Genomic DNA, 21,161 nt, shown 5'->3' with positions numbered 1-21,161 from the left:
TAAGCTCACTGAGATTTTCTCTGTTGATAGGCAAATGTGCAGGTGACCAAGCGGTGGTTTCTGCACGTTGGGATGGTTTGTCCGTGCCCTCACACTAAGACTTTAAAATACAGGCAGCTTCCTGACTCCTTTACACTCACATTAGCCTCCTCAGTGAGCATCCGACGCATGAATCCCGAGGAAGTCAAAAGTCTGCTTTTTCTGAAGTACAGGCTCCATATTCTGCGCTTCTCTTCTCTTTTGTCAGGAATCTGAAGCTCAAACCTTCTCATGATCACTGCTGCCAAGCGTTGCAACTTCTACTTCCCATAACATTCTTCTCTGTTTGGTGAGCAGAGGATCAGAGGTGCAGACGGCCCAGTCAGCTTCTCCAGCACTTTAAGGAAGTTTGTCCCCAGCACCTCCAACAAACTTCCTAGATTGCTTGCACCTGTATTGCCTTTCCAGCAGAGGGCAGGGTACTGAAGTCCCATGAAACCAGACCCGTGATGGAAACTTCTTTAATTGTTGAAGAAAAGCTCGTATACCTCATCCTCCTGGTCTGGTGGTCTATAGCAAAAGCCCATCATCAATATCACCCTTGTTGTTCTCGCTCTCAACTTAACCCAAAAAACCTCTCAACAGGCCTTTTTCAGTTTCATACTGGGAACTTGAGAATCATACTCTTTTTAATCTAAAGACTCAGAGTACTTCGTAAGCTGAACATGCTTTACATTGTCTCCATGAAGTATGTATGCAGATATGGGTAAATGATGCAAATAGAAGATTAAATGTCTTGACATAACTATGATTGCCTGTGACATTGACAAGACGAAGATTCAAATTCCTGACTTCTGCCATCGCAGTCTCCAACAAGGAGTAACACACAAAAGGAGAGAATGGCAGTAAGACAGATGTATTGCACCTTGGAAAATTAATACAACAAAGAAATTGGAAAAGAACCTAATACAACCTTGTCCTAAAATGGACATAGTGAATGAATTAAAATTCAGCTAAACAATACATTATTCAATATACCGCTATCAAGCAACAGAAGCACTCTATAAAGGCGCTTCCTGAGCTTGATAAATCCTAATGAAAGCCTTATACTAAAAGCACTGGAACTCACAAGAGACCTAATACTAGCAGGTCTGAATTGTTAACAAAACAGGTATCCAGCAGATAACCCCTTTACCAGAGGTCTAATCACAGATACTGTCTTCTGCAGTCCTTTGGTTTTGCTGGTTAGCTGGAGAAATTAGGGGAAAATTAGATTTAGCTTTTACAGACTAGAGATTCAACACTATTTATCCTCCTCCTCCCACATGGAATGATAGGCTGCCTGGTAGATGGACGTTCTCACTTTGCTGTTGCTAGGGAGCCAGAGACAACAGTATTCTTTGTTAAAATGAATAGAGTTTTTTCAATTCTCCTGCTGTAGAGACTTTTGCATATAGTACTGCATTTTGGTTATCTGTATCATTATAATATTGACACACTAAACGGGACTGAGGATTAAAGCAAAAGATCTCTCCTACCCCAGACGTATAAAATTTGTCCTAAATAATCATTTTCAAGTATGCTCAGTAGAAAACAGACCACTAGCCTAAGGAAAGGCAGTCTATAGGAGACAGTATTAAGCCACCTTTAGTTCTGTGCAACCTGGCTGCCCAGAGACTCAAGAAATCTCATCGTAATGCTTTGGGGGCCTAAATTACAGCAACATGGGCAACCACCTATCATCTAGCATGCTGCATCGCAGATGAAAACAGTGCTACTGCAACAGAGGGGCTTGTAGATACTTGAGGGTGCAGCTTCCAGCTGCTTTCCTCTAGGTCAATGGTCCAACTGTGGCGCAAAACGTCCTAGGGGGATCTTGTGGGGCCAAAGCACCCCGGGAGGGAGGAAGAAGCAACACCAGCTCACTCTGCTCAGCGTTGGTCCCGCTCCACCCGTGGGCCCTGCTCTTGCTGCCGCTCCCAGGAGGAGAGGGTCAGATTCCATTAACGGGTAAGGGGGGAACATGAAGAAAAAGTTTGCCGACGACTGCTCTATGCTGAGGGAACTCCTCCTGACGCCTTTAATACTGCTCAACGCTCTTTTTTCTCAGCATGAAGAGGCTGAAATGGGTGGAGGAATTTCACCTAGTTATTTAAATATTTTTACAGTTTTAGAGACCAAAGGCATATAGAAAAATAATGTATGAGCTACAGCACCTACTTTTTACCAACAATACCAGTTAAATATAGTGAGGTGTAAAGGGATATTTTAAACGGGGAAAAAACAAACAATAATGACATCAATTATTAATTGCTCTCTAAACAAGTTTTGGCCAAGCTATTATCCAAAGTTATACGTTTCAAATGAAAGCTAACTTTCTGTATGCATAAACTTTTCTAAATAAGTCTTTAGAAAACATTATGGAACTTTAGTCAACCTCCATGACATTTCTTATTATAACAATAAATATTAAGCAAAACATCAATTAGCTCTTAAAATCTTCCAACCAAACATGGAAATGAAGGACAAAATTATAGGTTTCTACAAAATTTTATATCTCTCTGTTCCCTAGACTCTGTGATCCAAATAAAAAGAATTTCACACATCTGTTCCTAGTAACCAGAAACCTGCAATGATCAGACACATAACTAATTTTGTAGAAAACTCAGTGTGCAGACGCAAAAACTTGGGCAGACAGACAATCCGCCTTCATTGCTACCGTGCTATTTACAAGCTTCATGAATGTTGGCAGGACAAGCAGTTTATCCAAAATCATCTCTGTCCATTTAGTCAATTCTGAGATCTGCGGTACACACTTTTTAGGGTTGTCAGTAAAGAGACAGTATCTGATACAGAAGTCTTACTGTTTCAATACTGTTCCTGCCGGGCCCACATCCATTTTTTCCAATCAGCTAACTCCCTAAGGAACATTATTTCCAGCACTGGAATGTAACGATTCATCACAAGCCAACAACTTGAAAGAAATGCTCATAACTAGAATCTAAGAACATTGTAACTAAATTATTCCAATAGATAACAGTTATAAAAAATAGGCTTAACTCCGAAAATTGTTCAAAGCCCATTTTACTATATGATAATTATAGATAAGATATCTATCCCTAAACAGATGTGTTTTGTAATTTTTTCTGAATCATAAGTGCATTGTGAACTTTTATTAAAGTGCATTGGAAGAAGGATAAACAATGATGGTTTCATAAAGAAAACAGCAACAAATATCAGTAGGTGCATAAACAGCATTCTCTAGAATATTTGTAAGTGAGTTTTAAAAACATTGTAATGCACTTATTTATACCTATATTTAGAAGAAAAGATACTAATTTAGAACGTAGTGAAGAACAATATAACGTCTTTTAAGTTGATTTATTTAGTCATCCATATATACTCTTTGTTGTAGATGTTTTATTAAGAAATTGTTTCTAATTATCAACTAAAAATGTAATATAAATAGATATTTGTAATTATTCCAATTAACTTTTACAAGAAATCCAGAAATTTGATGTACAAAAGTTACTAACCAATTCTTGAAGCCTAACGCTGGATTTCAACAGCGTTGTACTTGAAAAATTAGTGTGTGAAACTACTGGTAAGTATTTTAACAGTTGCTAATCAAAACATCAATTACCATACTATTTAAGCTGTTTCTACCAAAATACAATCTGGTGTTAAGAATAGATTACTCCCTCATTCCCAATTCTCATTTTTTTATATTATTCTGGGCATTTTCGAAGTATTCTAGAGTTAAGTCTAGTTAGTATTTCCTTGCTAAGCTTTCTCAGGCATTCACATATTCATATAGAAATAAGTCAAAAAGATTAAAGTTATTTTGAGCATTATGCTCACAGCACTTTCATATCAAAGCGCTAGATAATTATCTCAAACAATTTTTCCTGCTTGTTCTATGGTCTTGCTGCTCTTATTACACGCTGTAAGCAGACGTACTTTTTAGTCTCTCTCAGAGAAGAAGAAGAAGAATTCAGACACCTTGTTTATGATTTAGAATTAAAGTGGTCTAACTGCACTGGCCTTCATAGCTTTCAAGCAGCGCAATGCTCGCTGTACTGCTATCTAACAAATGCATTCTCTTCCATTTTCCCTGGGTTTTTTTTTTTTTCTTTCTTCACCGCATGCAAGGAACAACATTCTTTTTGACGTTTAATTTTCTACTGGGTGACCAACATCCGCTTCTGCTAGAGATATGTGCGGCAGTGTCATATAGGTAGTGCTTACACATACCAGCTTGATGACTCAGCCGTCCCAGACACTTTTTCTCAATTCTATTAATTTTATTCATTATTTTGATAATGAAGTAAATAAATAGGGCATTTGAGTTCTGATCTGCTAATGATCCAGGGGGGGGAGGCATCCTGGCATACGTCAACAACAAATTTACTATATGCATGTATAACCAGAGACCACTAGAGCAATAATAGACGTAATTCCAAAACAAAGATACTGATTTCTGCAGCTCTTCAAAATACTTTAAATTTTAGGCCAGCCATTTAAGTGACTCTGGGAAAGAACAGGGATCTGTTGTTAACTTGCATTCAGCTGCTTCATGCTAGATTGATTTGGAGCAGCTCTGCCTTTCCATGTTTATTCGCTGATGCATATCTTAACTGCTTTAAAAAACAATAACAAAAAAACAAAAAAAACAACAAACTTTTTTAAACCTAAGAATGACACAACACACACATCTTTTTATTCTAAGCTGCTATCTGTCTTCAGGATAGGTCAAACTGAAAGATGTGTTTTACCTGGAGGTAGGAAGGCTATGTCTACACTGAGCATCTTAACAGTGCACAGCTGTTCGCTGTAAGTGTATGCGGTAGCTACCGCTCTTTGTTGGCCGGCAAGCTCTCTTCTACCAAAAAATAAAACCACCTCCATTGAGGGTGCTAGTTGTGCGTGAGAGCCATTTCCCTGACAAAGCGTGTCCACAACAGCTCTTCTTCGCAGTAAAACTTTTGTCCAGTCAAGGTTGTGTTTTTTTCACATCCTGAGCAACAAAAGTTTTACCCAGTGCATGCAGACATAGGCGTAGATGCAACAAGAGCTCAGAGTGAACACACAAAAACAGCACTTTAGTTTTACCAGAGGTACATTCACCAAGGTCCACCAGGTGCATATGCAGGAAAGACTGATGAGTTTACTTCACAGTAAATCTGAATTGCTGGTCTTCAATGTGTTTACCTTGGGCAGCTCATGTACATTAGTTCACTCCTTTTTTAGCAGGGATACAAGCCTGAAAGAAGAAGACATTCCTTCACTTTGGACAGGTCTAAATTAGAATAAAAGATGTGTTTTTCAAAACTGTTAACTAACAGATTTTAACTAATATTAAAACCCTAATGTAAGACAGAAATGGTGTTTTAATATATTAGCTCGTTGAGGTGAACTGGAAGAAGAAACCGCAGTTCAGAAGGGAACAGCCCTCACTGAGCACCAAGTGTTCTGTAGCTAATGGATTTGTATTCTTAGCTATGCCCTAGTAAAATAATCACACTTACAAGTGCACATAATCTAGAGGGAGCATTAGACTTGTACTGACGTTAAGGAATGGCACTGGTCTTGCATATGGCCAATTGAGCTGCATACTGGGGGGAGGGGGGAGTACATTCAGAGACAATAAGGCCATAAAGAGGGCCTAAAAATACAGCTATGAAAACACTCATGGACGTGAAATCTGGTCTCTCCGCTGAATCTGATTTTTATGCTTTTACCCTATACATACATGATTTCATTGTGGGAACCAGTGTTCTCACACTGGGGGTCTGACCAAAGGGATGCAGGGGGTCACAAGGTATTTAGGGGATCGGGTATGCACTCTTATTGCACTGCTTCAGAGCTAGGGCTGGAGAATGGCGGCTGCTGATGAGGGCCAGCTCTGCAGGCAGCAGTGCAGAAGTATGGTGCGCAATACATACCGCACGTCACCTTACTTCTGCACTTTGCTTCCAAACTGGGTGGCTGGAGAGTGGGGCTGCTGACTGAGGGCAGTTTTGCAGGCAGCAACTCGCTTCAGAGACGACTCCCAGTCAGCAGCTGCACTTCCAATTTTTAGGGACAGTCCTGATATGTAGGGCTTTGTTTATATAGGTCCTTTACCCCTCCCTTCTGTTTGATTTTTCACACTGCTATCTGGTCACCCTAGCTGCCCAACTCTGAAGGAACACCGCACCGCAGCAGCACAGATGTAAGTATAGCAGAAATACCTTGTGACCCTCTCCAACAACTCCTTTGGGTTAAACCCATACAATACAAACCTTGAAATGGAGGCCATGGCTACACTTACAGCTTAAGCCGGGGAGTTACAGCTTCTTCGTACAGCTGTGTAGGGAAAGGGTCTGCAGTGTGGCACATTGCAGCATTTGCATGCTGTTGGAGAGGTGCATTTGGCAGCTATCCCAGTGTCAAGGGCTGCAACGTGCTTTCAAAAAGTGGGTGGGTGGAGTGTGACAGGGAGTGTGGGGAGACAGAGAGAGTGGATTTTGGAGCTGACACTGTGTCAGCTCCTGCCTCGCAAGTTTGAGGACTGGAAGATACACAGCACCAACGTCAATCATTTTAGAATTTCGACCTCTTCCCCACGCCTAATCTACTTCACTAAATGCAAATAGCTTCAGACCAGATAGCAGCTGCTCCAAAACGGACTCTCCTCTCCCCGCTGTGTTGCTTCTCTCCTCAGCAAACTGTGAACATTCAAAGGAAATCCCTGCCTGCCTCTTCTGAGCAGAGCTGTGTTTGTTTTTAGGCTACGTCTACACTGCACGATAATTCGAAGTAGTTTAAAACGATATTACAAACGATGTTATAAATCGGGTTTCGCGTCCACAGTGAAATCACAAATCGATTGTTGCGTCCTGGTCAAGTGCTACCATCGATTTAAGGACGGTGCACGTGGGTAGTGTTCCTCAGCTATCATAGTTCCCACTTCGTGTTGAAGCACAGTGCTGTGGGCAGAAACATTGCCCGAGTGTGCTGGGTACAGCCTCACTCCCTTTTGGAAGGCATGCAGACACCTTTGGCGCCTTTTCGCAGAGTGCATTGAGCAAACAGCCATAGCAACAGCAATCTTTCCCTTTTTTTCACTTGGTGTGGGGGGGGAATAAACTGAGGAGCTGTCCTGAACCCGCCAGACATGTGTTTGAACCTACAGACATTTGGATCAGCCAATGGAAATAATTTTAGAGACTGCTATGGCTGTGGGATGAGGAGTCCTCAGTACCCCCTCCTCTTCATAGCGTCCATTTGAGTCTCTGGCTCCGTTACGCTTGTCATGCAGGCTGTGTATCCTGCAGTTTTATTCAAACGCTTTGCATTCGTGTTCTGTAACGGAGAAGGATACAACAGATTTGTCTCCCCATACACGATCAGACTAGTATCTCCGTACGGTCCATGGGAGCTCTTTTGGATTTGAGACTGCATGCAGCCGTGCTGATCAGAGCCACGCTGGACAGCAGAAAGTAATTCAAGTTCGCGGGGCTTTTTCCTGTTTACCTGCCCGGTGCATCCGAGTTCAGATTGTGTCCAGAGCGGTCAGTGTGCACTCTGGGATACCGCGGAGCCAATAACGTCGATTTCGTCAACGCACCTAATCCGAGTTATCACTATCGAATTAGCGCTACTCTCTGTTTGGGAGAGTTCCGAAATCGATTTAAGGAGGCGTAAATCGATATTAATGACGACGTCATGTGAAGGACAGCGTAAATCGGTATACGGCCATTAAACGATTTAAATGGCAGTGTAGACTGGCCTTAGATAAGCAGCTCGGAGCCCGAGTTACACAAAAAACAGCAGAGGGCTGAACAGGCATTCTGGGACCTCCGAATACCTGGAGGCCAATTACAGCACTTTTGAGACACTTGGGAGCAGCGTTGCATCACCAGCGGTGCATACTTATACCCCAGGCAGAGCAGGAGTCAAGCCAGCACCAGCCAGGGAGTGCAGCGCTGGTGTGCCTTGCAAGTGTGAGACGGTGAGTAAGTTGAGCCTGTAACCACCACCAGCGTGCAACTCTCCAGTGTAGCAGAGCCTCAGATTTAAATAGCGAAATCATGAAATTTCAGATTTTTAAATCTATGACACGAATTTGGTAGGACCTAGCCATACAGGAAACGATATATAGGAGATATCTGCATACAAGTCATAGAACTTCCCCAAAGTAATACTTGTTTTAACTCACGTTATTTAGAAAAGCAGTTAACATGCAATGATTAATGCAGGACTCCTAAAAGGGGAGAAACAGCCTATGTGTCAGCACAAACGGACATCAGTTCTATGGCTAAATCCCTGGAATAGAGCTGCCAACTTTCTACTGGCACAAAACAAAAACACTTGGCCTGCCCTCCTCTGAGGCCCCACCCATGCCCGCCTTCTCCAAGCTGCCCTCCTGCTCACTCCATTCTCTCCCATACTAATCTCCCACACCTTCACTCACTCGCTCATTTCACTGGACTGGCTCAGGGGGCTGTGTGGGAGGGAATGAGGCTCCAGCTAGGGTACGGGCTTGGGGTGGGTCAGGAATGAGGGTTTGGGATGCAGAGAAGGGCTGGGGGGTGGAGAGAGGATTTGAATATGGGAGGGGGCTCGGGCTGAGACAGAGGGTTGGTGTGTGGGAGGAGAAACCGGCTTGAGTGGGCGGGGATGAGATTGGGGTGTAGTAGGTGCTCCAGGTAAGACCAAGAGGTTCGGAGGGGATCAGGTCTGGGTCAGGGGGTTGGAGGGCAGGGGGGCTCTGGACTGGGGGGGGGTGCAGACTCTGGTGTGGGGCTGAGGATGAGGGGTTTGGAGTGCAGAAGGGGGCTCTGGGCTGGGGAAGTGGTGCGGGGGATGAAGACTCTGGCTGGGTGTGCAAACTCTGATGCGGGGCTGGAGATGAGGGGTTTGGAGTGTTGGAGGGTGCTCTGGGTTGGGACTGAGGGGTTTAAAGGGTGCGAGGGAGATCAGGGCTGGGGCGGGGGGTCAGAGAGAGGTCCTGGAAGCAGCCGGCACGTCCCCCCTCCAGCTCCCACACCGAGGCATGGCCATGCAGCTCTGTGCACTGGCATGCTGCTGCCCCATCTGCAGGCACTGCCCCCATAGCTCCCTTTGGCCACTGTTCCCAGCCAATCAGGGCTGTGGGGGCAGTACTTGGGGTGGGGGCAGCAGCAGCATGCAGAGTCCCCTGACTACCCCTACGTGTAGGAGCCAAAATGCTTCCCGGGAGCCACACAGCATGGAGGGTAGTAGGGAGCTGCACAGCGCTGCCAACCAGACAGTCAACGGTGCTGACTGGAGCTGCCAGGATCCCTTTTCAACCAGAACCATCCAGTCAAAAACTGGACACATGGTCACCCTTCCCTGGAATCTTTAATGCAGAAGACTGAATTTCATTCAGTGACAATGTCATTGAATTAAAAATTGGGTTTTCTAACAAATTAAATGTGAAAACAGATGGTAAGAGCAGTACAACAAACATTTATTTTCATATTAATTTTGAAATTTTAAAATTCAACCATATTTTCAGCATTTGATATACCACAGGTTTTTGGACTGACAACATAGCTACATTGCAGAAATAATTGAGGGAAGATGAGGAGAATTTTAGCAACTAGATATGAGACATTTGGGGCCTTGATCCTCTAAAGAGGCATGTAAAGCAATTTAGGATTACAGGATAAAATGATCAACAGTGGAATAGTGTTGAAATTTAAGTTTTTGTCTTCAAAGTTCAGTCAATATCCCATTAAGATGAAAAGGGCAGTTCACGCCACTCAGCTATTATTTCAGGCCCTACAGATCCAGGAGGACACCACTGCTTCCATTTACACATTCCTGTAACCTTTAAAACATGATTGAATTGCCAGATCAGATCAGACCAGTGGACACCAAGTCTGGTAGATTATCTCTGATAGTGGCCAGCACTTTTCAAGGAAGGTCCTAGAAAAAATGAAGTGGACAATTTGAAATAACCAGATTGGGGATTCTTCATAATCCACGTCCTTTATGGTATATCCAGCCATGCTAGTTTGAATCCAGCTAGCATGAGTAACAGTAGCAGTGAAAACAGCACAGAAGGGGCTTCAGCATATATGGCACAAGGTCAGCATGGACCCTGGGTAAGTATTCTGCTCATTAGCCCGTGCTACACTTGTCATAAATAGATAGGTAAGGTAAGGGTTAAGTTTCTTTTACCTGGAAAGGGTAACCAAACACCTGACCAGAGGACCAATCAGAGAACTGGATTGTTTAAAGTCAGGCGGAGAATTGGATACTCAGGCTTTTTATGTTTTCACTGGCTGTGAGTACACAGTTCCTCCTACAACTCCTCCTATCACATATCATACCACAAGTCTCGAGCTACACAACCCCCCAAGCACTCGCAGAGGACTTTGATTTCACGAATAGATGACTGCTGTGTCTTTTGTTGTTTTTTCGGCTGGGATGTAACAACGCCTTCCTCTAAAATGCATTCAATCTCCAAGTGTCTCCTACACATCTGAGACACAGAACCCAAAGCAATTCGGCTATGATGACTTGTTGATTAATGTATGTGGATGTTGGACGTTAACGTATCGTTTAAATCAGACTTTTCTTCATTCTTATAAGTCATGACCGTATGAGTTCTTAATTGCAACATTATTGTTTTATATTTTCTTCTTTATTTTTTTATATATCTTAAACTTTTCTTTTAAACGTGGGAAGTTTCTTTCCTAGGGAGCAAAGGGAAGGGAACAGCCAGGCTGTGGGCTATTTCCTATGTTCTTCAGGGAAAGAGCAGGCTACGGGAAAGAGAAAAAGAATCACCTCTGTATCAGGTATCTGTCTCCCTCACGGGAAGGCGGCACGGGAAGCAAAGCCAAGCTGTGGTATTTGCATCTCATTGTTCCTGAGGTAGTAGAACGCTTAACTCCTTGGAACATGAAAAACGTTCTTGCAACCTGTGGAAGGAGGGGGGGAAGGATTTTTTCCCCTGCTTTTAGCATCCAAGATTTGGAATTGGGTGTCCCCCAGGAAGGCTCCTGGACCAGAAGAAAAGGGGGGATCAGGCCCCATCAGTTCCTGATCTGGTGGCAGCGAGAATATCCAAGCTGGTAGTGAGCTTGGGGGAGTTTCAGGTAAGCCCCCAGATTTTGGACGCTAAAGTCCAGGTTTGGGACAGGACCAGATTGTGGACGCTAAAGTTCAGGTCTGGGACTGGGAGGCTATATTACCACAACACTGTCTTCACTGCTATTATTACTCACACTAGCTGGGTTCAAAATAGCTTGAGTTGGCTTGCACTGCTTTGCTGTGTGGACACACTCAAAAAACTGACTGATGCCCTGAAAAATATGAATTTATTTCTCTTTTAAAAAGTCCTATCTAATGAAAATGCCTATTTTTATCCCTTTTTGAATCTTACTAAGCCTTTGGCTTTAATATAGTGTGGAAGTAAGTTCCCCAAGTTAAATCTGCATTGTGTTTAAAAAAAAAAAAAAAGGATTTTCTTGTGTGTCAAATTTTATACAAGCTGCCTTTCATTTTCATTCATCACTGAATGTTCTTTTGCTTTTGCAATTACACTAGTAGTTAATCTGAAATGTTGTAAAACTCTGAAATCTGCAGGTGAAGTGCTATATAAGTCTATGTATTGTTTTTGAAAATCTACTGCAGATGATGGTCATCTGTCTACAGACTTCAAAAACAGCAGATGACCTTGGATACTATTCAAGCTGCAGTCACAGAACAGGGTTATTTTTATGGCTGTTTCAAGTATTCTAATAAGAGACTTATTTTATGGCAATCTTCAGTGAGTTTTTAAAAAATGCATTAATCATCCGTACAAACATCTGGAAAGTAGTTTAGAAAGTAAATAGCAATAACAAAAAAATTCCCAACTTGATCAAGTAACTAAAAACTTAAGCTGAGAATACAGCATACTAGAAGTCAGCTACATTCATCAGAATAAGGTTGAGAAAGAAAGCCCTTGAGATGCACTAAATAATTTTAAGTTTTATAAAAAGGGGGAAAATTTACAGTACCACAAACATGGAATACATTTATAGAAAAAAAATTGACCAGTATTATTGCACATATTTCTATTTTGATAAAGGCATTGATTCAAACAACCTAGCTTCTGCCTGATTTTGCAGAGAAGTCATGTGCTTATTTCATGACATCAGTGTTACCACTGAAATATTGTGATGTCACAAAATAAGCATTATGAACTTAATGAAGGACAAATAGTAGGAAAACATTATCTGAGAAGAAGACAGACCTTGTCTGAACACACAGTTAAACTAATTAATATACATTAAATCCTTTTCCTCCCTCCCCCATTGTGATATGCATTTAAAAGTTCTCGGCCGCGTTAATATCTTTTAATTCAAAGTTGAATATTCAATTATTTTTAAAATCCTTTCCTCAGCCTACAAGTCACAATTCAGAAGATAGAAATAAAAATTGATCAAATGTTTTTCAAATCCTAGAAACTGAATAAGATTAAGAATGACAACTCAGCCAAGATTTCCTAGTAAAACAGAATTAGAACACCCTAAGGGAAAGCGAAAGTGCACAAGATGAACACAATGACAATTCTAATTCATTTACATTAAAAACCATACATATTAAAATCACAAATCTTAAATAGCCCCACTGACTTTGCATTTCACCCAGTCTGTAGTTCTCCATATTTCTACTCTATATTTGGATATATATGCACTCAAACAAATCCAACTGCACGTTAAAATAAATTTTCTATATTCAATTAACACAGGAGTAGTATGAAGTCTGAGAGATCCTTTCTGAAGGAAAAATCAGAGGGATTGAGCAGTGGTAGCTATCCTGCTCTGCCTCCAATTACTGCAGCATTTTGTAGTGAGAGGTGCTTAATCTTGACCCCCAGTTCTTACCAACTGTAGGGAAACATAAGCTCCAAAATTCCAAATTATTTGTTGGTCTGAAAAGCTTCTCTGTTCAACAGCTGGACTGACTTCTGCCACTTGCAGCTGCAGTGAAGACACTTATGGGACTCTCTCTTAGATGTCATCGTTGGGGACAGTGTTTACTCCTCATAATATATAGGAGGGACCCCTTAATTACCATGCTTCTCCTTTTATAGCCATAATGGTCTACTCCAAGTGAGAGTTGTAGGTGCTTAATGGGTTACTGTAGTTTCCTTCTCTCCTATTCACTTTGTTTTAGCACTTTTTCCCTACCACCACCATTAGGACTGTGTGTGTTTATGTTCCTCAGGTCCTTATTGCTGCCATTTTCCTTCATTTCCACCTCCTTCTCATCTGTATTTCAGGTACCCAGTACCATCAGCATGTCTGTGTTTATACAGCATGAGTAATCTCTGCCCCAAGGAGATTACAGTCAGTTTTACAGACAATGAAGTTTAGACAATACACTAGATGACTAAATAAATGTAAATCTCAAAACAGTGGCAATGCTCCTTTTTAAATATCTCTATTGGATTATTGTTAAGAGCTTCCTGGGAAGAAAAGTGTTTCATAAAAGAAGTGAAATGGAGCAGAGTTTCAAGGGGCAAAACAGAGGTAGTCTTGATCCAAGCATAAGAGGCAGTTTCTAATTTAATGCTTGATATTCCACTTCCTTTTATTTTTAAAGGAGAATAGAGAAGTTGGTGGGCCTATTGTCTTTCCCTAGCCACCCCAAAAGAACAACATAATGATTAATCTCCCTCAGGGTGAGGGTCAGAAGTGTCTTTTGGTTGCTAGTCAATGTTGCATCTCCAGACAGAAGTCAATAATAGGTTGACATATCTTCACACCACTGCAGAAGAGTGTGTTTTCTGTAATTTACCGGTACTATGACCTTGTTATAAATTATAGGGAGACCTGTGCCATGGTCCAACATTCCCTCTTTAGTCAACATCTTCCCTCCATGTCTGGATTTCCATTCTACCTACATTTTCTGTATACCTTTCCTTCTGTTTCTCTTCCTTCCCAACGGCCTGTTCAACTGCCTTTTTTTTTTTTTTTTTTTTTTTTTTTAAACACAGTGTTCACTTTGTTGTTCCATTCTGGCAAATGCTGACTAGTAGCATGTCAGTTTCACTCTGAGTCTGATCTTATCAGGGTCCCTAGGAAAGTACAATATGTATAATAAGTAATACAGTGGAAGTCCTCCCTTCAGTACTGAGAAAGTAATCTCTCAGTGCTGGTTGCTGCAAGTAAACTTTAATTTTTACAATCCCAAACTAAAATTTAAAATCCTTATATTTAAATCTATCCTATACTTTAACCAGCGTCTTTGGTAACTGCTACATTTTTGCTGTACCCCTTCTCCTAGTTTTGACTCTCAGGCCATGAACTCTTAGTGATAAGGGACAGGGACTTTCCCTGTGTTTGGCACAGTGACTATAGTGCTACCAGAAATAATAAATACAGATTTCAACTATGTATCGACTCAAAATGTTTCTAAGTCTGTTACTTAAATGGACACAAAATGTTTAATAAGTGTCAGTTCAATCTAAAACAATGTTACACATCCTTTCTACGCCACTTTTCTTGTTAGACTGCAAGCTCTTCAACACAAGGACTGCACCTTTGTATCTGTTCCACATATGCCTAGAATAATAGGTTTACCAATTCCAGTTGTGGCCTTTGAGTACAACAAACATTTTTTTTCTGTTTTCTAACTTGTTTATTTTTGTGCATTTAACAGCATTTTGATGTATAGTCAATTTCTTCGTGTGGGTCTTTCACTCAAACTGAAGAGAGATACTTCGAAAGATGAGAAAATAAGATTGTATAACTGCAAAAAATGACAAGAAATACTAAAAGGTATAACCTGACTACTTTTTAAAAAACTGAATAGCATTCCATTTCATGGTGTTCCTTTAAAATATACAGATATTTAAATAGACATACCTGCTCCTTGGAAGAAACATAGACTCTTTGATGAATACTGAACCAGACAGCAGGATATACCAACAGGAGCCAATATCATCAGGGCTGGAATAAAGAAGAGAAATAATGAGAAGCATAATTTAGATAGTGGGTAGAAATCGCAAAAAACTGTTAGGAAGAGCATCACAAAACCAGACGCCAAAAATGCATAGCAAACTATGAAGGAAAGCTACTGTTTAATCATTTGCATCAAAATTCCTTAAACAATTCTAATTGCCTCCTAAAAACACATACATCACCAGAACACCTTGAATTACTTAATAGTATTCTTTAAATTACAACATCCACTGATGTGGTAGCAGTGGCCCACAGCACACAATCACAGCAGCCCAATAAAATAATACTGAACCTGATTATAAAAGATCAAAAACATAGTCAAGTTTAGTAAAATTGCTTTGCATTCTGCAGAATCTCTTACCCCTTGTTGGAGGACAGAGCCCCTTGCCTTCAACATGAGCTCCTTCCCCATTTCTGGACCGTCCCTCCTTCCCATTCCCTTGTCCAAAAAAAAAGATTTACTCACTTCATGGCTCTGTCTTGCCAACCCACAGTGCCGACAGAGGGCTCACATTCCAAGAGTACCTTCACTCATTTGTCAGCCCACCCACACCAAACAATTCTGGGCTGCATGTGCATCTGGTGCTACTTTGTGCTGTTGTTCCATGCTTCTTTCTAGTATGATGGGGGCAGGGTAGGCAGCAGGGAAAGGCAGCTTATTTTTTTTTGGAGATCAGGACAAGTGATAGTGATTAGTTACTAGCAGGAAAAGAGGAACAAGTTGCAGTTTGCTTCTCTCAGTTATCCTGACCCAGCTTATATCTCAGCTGGCCTTCCCTCCTCTACAACACAACCACCCCTTCATTGCCCTCAGAACCTCCAAGAAACAAGTCTGTAAGTGACACCTACATGGGGATTAAACTAGTTTCTAAAGATTCACAGGGAATAACCACATTAGAACAGCAACTAATTTGTGCCATCTTAATCGGTATAGGCTAGGCTGTGACCATTCATTCTTTGCTTCTTCAGCTTTCACCACTCCTACTGCTTGTTACCCAGATGCTTGAATCCAGTCAATATATGTACATAACATTTTCATCAAAAAACAAAATTACCGGGATACACTTTTAAGGATGTAGAATTAATCATTCTACAGCACTTCCTACTTCATTCTTTTAATTACAAGCCTCAAGTTTTTAGCAACAATTAGCTTGTTCAAACTTCAAGCAAGCCTAGCCCACGTATCTTTTAACAAAAGGTGACAGCATAGTTATTAAAATCCAATATTTAAGCTAAGTAAGCTATTTACAGCTAGCTGCACATTTCTCATTTTAAAAAGCAAAGCTGCAAGTACATATGTGACAATGTCTTTCAAAAAGATTCCCGCATTTCCATAGCGATGAGCGCTGTAGAAATGCATGTAGTAATTTTTAAAAAGAGAGGATAATGTGAGACAGAAAAAAAGCAACAATCAGAAACATGGCTAGAAATGACTAGAAGAGCATATAAATGGCAGAGTATTAATATTCATACTTAGGAAGTTAATTTTCTTTCAGTTCTTCCCTGAACATATAGCCATGATAGAAATAAGTCACTCTTGCAGACTTAAAAATGGAATTGTTTGCCATCAAGAGACATCAGATACCTGGATGATTAACAAATAGATCACAATCTCATTTCCCTCAATGACCAACTACAGACTAATTGATTGAGATGATAATGTGGCGAAAAATAGTTCTCTCTTATTTTCACCAAATGGGCCACACTATTGTGACATAGGAAACTACATGCTACGATAACTTATCCTGGAAGACACATTCCAAATGGGGGCAAATTAGATCTTCATCACAGGACATAAGAACAGAAATAAGATGTGTGTCAATGGCAACATGTCGTGCTTGCTGTTCCTTGCATACCAGGAACAAACTGGTGTTTTCTTCCCTAGGCATGTTGTCAAGGATCTCTGTTCTCTTTTTTTACTGATACAAATAGGCACTGAGAAATGATGGCAACAGAAGTTTGAATAAAACTGAAAACAAATTAGGAAAAATAAATAAAGCTTTAATCTGACTGAAAAGCTGAGTTAGAGACAGACTGTAGAGGAATACAGAAACACAAGCATGAACTGAGAACAGTTGGCATGGTGCAGCAGAGGAAGTTTGCAAGTACACAAACTGATCTGTGACGGTAGACACAGCAAAATATGAACATAGGACTTGGAATTACTGTTTTAAGATTAAGAACTTCTCAGAAATGGAAGCAGTGGAAGAAAAAGCTCACGTTGTATGCTGAAATGACAGTTTCTGAAAAGGAAAAGCTGAAAGTCAAACTAATTATTTGATTGTAAATTAGGATAGGGATATTTCAAATAACTTGGCCCTGAACTGGCCAGAAGCAACACAAATTGAAGTCTCTATGTATGTCTTCACTGCAGAGTACTAACAAGCTCTCTTATGGTGATCTCCACTTAGAAGAAAAACTATCTTCACTGTTACCAGTATGCACAAGGTTGTAAGAATGTCAACACTGGGGGACAGTTTTTTTATCTTGGATTGTGCATACTTACAGCCTAAAGCTTAAGTATGCACAAAACAAGGGGTAGTCTGTGTGTACATTGTAACACATATAAAGAAAACTATATGTTTTATTTGAATTTTAAGGAAAGTCTTTCATATCACTCTTTCTGCGACCATCAACCTCACTTCCTATAATAAATGTTACATAGCCAATGAGTAAATAACCTGTTATTGGTGACTTGTGCAATCTGCACCCTAAACTTATCTAAAGCTGGAATACACTAGACTTGATACTATTTCAGAGCTATATTTTTGGTACTGCTCCAGATTATCTTCTTTGTTATGGTTTGTGGCAACACTTATGAATATTGAATTACCAAGCAAAAGAAAGCCATAAAGGGACTGATGCATAAATAGATCAAAGTTTCAGGAACAATCACTCTGAGACATGGCAAATTTTGCCATATAATCAACATTTGGGATCTGATTTTCTCTTTACTTTCTCTCCTGCCCACCCATTTCTCCTACACTCATCACTCCTTCCTCCCTTCCAACATTGCCTCTATGAGGTTTAACAGAATCTAAACTGATTTTTTCTTTAATTACAATTGGTGATTTTGGATGTGGGTGAGACGTTATGGCAGAAGTAAGTGGTGGGTAGGGCTGCTGGGTAAGGAACCTGCTGGTCAGAGTTATGGAGGGAAGTTCTTGGCTGTTGGGTGGGATAGGATTGCCAGTGGGATACTTCTCCTTCACCTCAAATTCCCACCAGCACAGTAGCGTGCTCCTGCGTACTTCTAGTTCAGGAGGCTATAGAGCCAGCTTCACAGCCTTTTGAAATGGTGCTTCCCTTGGAGCATAGCACAGTGTAGGTGAGAAGATGCACTTGAATTGTGCTGGAGAAGTGATGAGGTCTGGACAGCCAGAAAGCAGCAGAAGGGAGGAAGGGCAGGGAAAGGAGCAGAGCATCTCCATTCCTCTTTCACTCTCACTCCCTGTTGGGTCTTAACATGAATCATTTCTCAACATGTGGGGTGCAAACAAGTGGGCAGCCTTCTCATTACCCACTTCTGGAGTCACGTTCTACAGTTTGAATATACTGCTCACTAGACCATGTTTACTCTAGGAACTCTGCAATCACAGCCCCCCACTTCCAGCCCACTACACTCCACACTTGCCTTAAGAAATCCACATCCACAAATTGTGGGCTGCCTAGAATAATAATAATAATAATAATAATAAAAACTTGGGAATTCTGCATGGTGCAACAGCTCTTCTGGATTTCTTATGGCACGCATGACAGTTATGCATGATGCAAGAAGCTCACATCTGGCTATTGCAGACTTAATTGCACCATAATTGAACCCTATCAATCTATGAAAATAGATAATTGCACCCTATAAATCTAAGAAAACAGCCAAAGCAATCAGGTTTCACCAATACAAACAGTTTAAAAGAGATCTGGAGTATTTAGACCAAGCCATTTTTGAGTTACGACCAGACAACAGATTAACAACAAAATTTTGCCTACCATCTCTCCCAAACATACCTTCTAGACTCCAGAAAAAAAAAAAAAATTATATATCTAAATCTAACCTGGCATAAAATCCAGGGGCAGCTCTAGCTTTTTTGCCGCCCCAAGCACAGCAGGCAGGCTGCCTTTGGCAGCTTGCCTGCGGGAAGTCCACCGGTCCCGTGGCTTTGGTGTACCCATTGCATACCTGACTGCCACCCTCGCAGGGACTGGAAGGGCGCCCCCTGTGGCTTGCCACCCCAGGCATGCGTACCTGACTGCCACCCTCAAAGGGACCGGAAGGGCGCCACCTGCAGCTTGCAGCCCCGGGCACGCACTTGCTGCACTGGTGGCCTGGAGCCACCGCTGATAAAATCTTATTTGTAAAATCTCTTGTAGATTGGTTTATTTTTGTCAAAAAGGAATGCATGGGAGAAGAGGATCAAAACCGATCCTATAGCATGTGGAGGACGTACATCTCTCACTTAAAAGCTGTTGCTGCACGATTATAAGTTACACAACAACTATATTCAATAATATTACAGGTAATGTTTTCCAGGCATTTAGGGAATAATAAGCTTTTGGGAATACTAAAAGCTATTGTTTGTGGTTAGATACAGTCTTTGAAGTAACAGATCATTATTGCAGAAACTCTAATATTACAGTATTATGTTCTCGACAGAAGTACAGTATTGTATAGACACAGGTTTGAAAGCAGCACTAAAATGGGCACAACAAGACAATGCTTTTGTACGTTAAGCTCTCTGACACACAGGTGTGTGTGTTAATAGCCCATTTCTGCAATATACTGAGCACCCACAATTGAAGCGACAAGAGGTGCTCAGCACCTTGCAGGAGCAGGCCCAAAGCAAGGAATAAGCTTTTAACAATGCTATTTGGAAATGAAGTTTTTCAGTAATTCACCTACAGCAGAAAAAAGCAGCTATTCAGACCACAAACCAGCCAAGAATCCTCTAGTTCCCCAAACCAATTCTAATCAGATGCTACTTAGATTACACAAGTAGGTGATATAACAAGGTCCAGGTGAAAACAGAATATTTATTTTTATTTTTTTTAAAACACATACTAAACCAGGCATTTTTTCTTATGGACCATCTAATTCCTATCTCATTCACACTAGTTTTACATTGATTTCAGCTGAGCTATTCCCGAGTTACGCAGCTGAAATACAGTAGTAAGGCACAGAACAATGAGCAAATGCTGAAACACACAATATGTACCAGTAGTTGTTCTTTGCATTAAAAGATTGATTAGACTAAGTCATCTAGATAAGGACGACCATGAGAATCTGCAACTACTAAAAGAAATTCTGCAAATACTATTATCCTCTAATGTAGGTGCACAATCAAGGTGCCATGTATTTTGTATTAAGTTTAACCCTACTTCTGCGGCAAAACACCTTGCATTCTGCAGCACTTTTTTGCATAAGACTGGAGACTCTGCAGCGGCTTCAGGTAAATTTTAAAAATTAGGTTAATGAATACGAAAATGAATATAATCACTATAATATATCCTTATTTAATGTGATACTAAATCCAGTTTATTTTATGCTAATACTTCCTTTTTAATTTTCAACATAATATAGAATTTTGTATTGTAAAAGCTTATTTGCATTTAGGAAGTTATTAGGAGGAAGCTGGAGATTTTGGCAGTTGGGTAAGACATGTTGGGCTTCTGGCAACCCAATAGGCAGTTTGAGATTTTAGGATAAGCACATTAGCTAATGGTTAAATTATCAGCACTGAAATAGTTAACAGCATCACTGATACCTGCATCACTAATTAGCACCTCACTGAGATAAATAGGGCAGTTCAGACTTCTCAGAGCTATTGTTCCATGACCCATTGGGCAGATAGTACTCCACCAGTTTACACTCTTCAAATTTGGTAGGTTCTCTTTGGAACCACAATGGCTACATTTTTTAAAAAACGAGAGTTTAGAAGCAAATGTAAAATTCTGGAGCATGGGTAGCTTCAGTGGCTTTCACAGCCACAGATTGAGTATATGGGGTGTTAAGTGTAGTGCTTGCCCAGTCAGTTCACAGTTGGGGGAGACATTACAGGTTCTGCAGAAAAACCACTCTGGCCAGGTGATCAGAGCAAATTGTAAGGAAGAATATTTACAGGCTATTTTTTGCCTGGGTCTCTGTAAGGACCCATTAATCTGGAGTTAGCTGAGGCAGAATAGACACTGGTGGCCTTTTCAAAAGTATCCACT

At 40.9% G+C, this 21,161-nt stretch overlaps 1 protein-coding gene across 6 annotated transcripts in view; it reads right to left on the bottom strand.

Moving 5' to 3' along the window:
- Window positions 1-21,161, bottom strand: part of RAPGEF2 (Rap guanine nucleotide exchange factor 2) — a 324,533-nt gene that overhangs the window by 166,973 nt on the left and 136,399 nt on the right. For all 6 annotated transcript variants that reach the window (XM_032803442.2, XM_032803445.2, XM_032803447.2 and 3 more), the window contains exon 4: window positions 14,859-14,942. In XM_032803442.2, the coding sequence (XP_032659333.1) occupies window positions 14,859-14,942 (84 nt within the window). The remainder of the gene's footprint in view (window positions 1-14,858; window positions 14,943-21,161) is intronic.

This window comes from Chelonoidis abingdonii, chromosome 5 (genome assembly GCF_003597395.2).
Source record: "Chelonoidis abingdonii isolate Lonesome George chromosome 5, CheloAbing_2.0, whole genome shotgun sequence".
Classification (NCBI taxonomy): Eukaryota; Metazoa; Chordata; order Testudines; family Testudinidae; genus Chelonoidis; species Chelonoidis abingdonii.
Note: the sequence above shows the minus strand (reverse complement) of the source record. Positions and strands in the feature narration are given on the sequence as shown.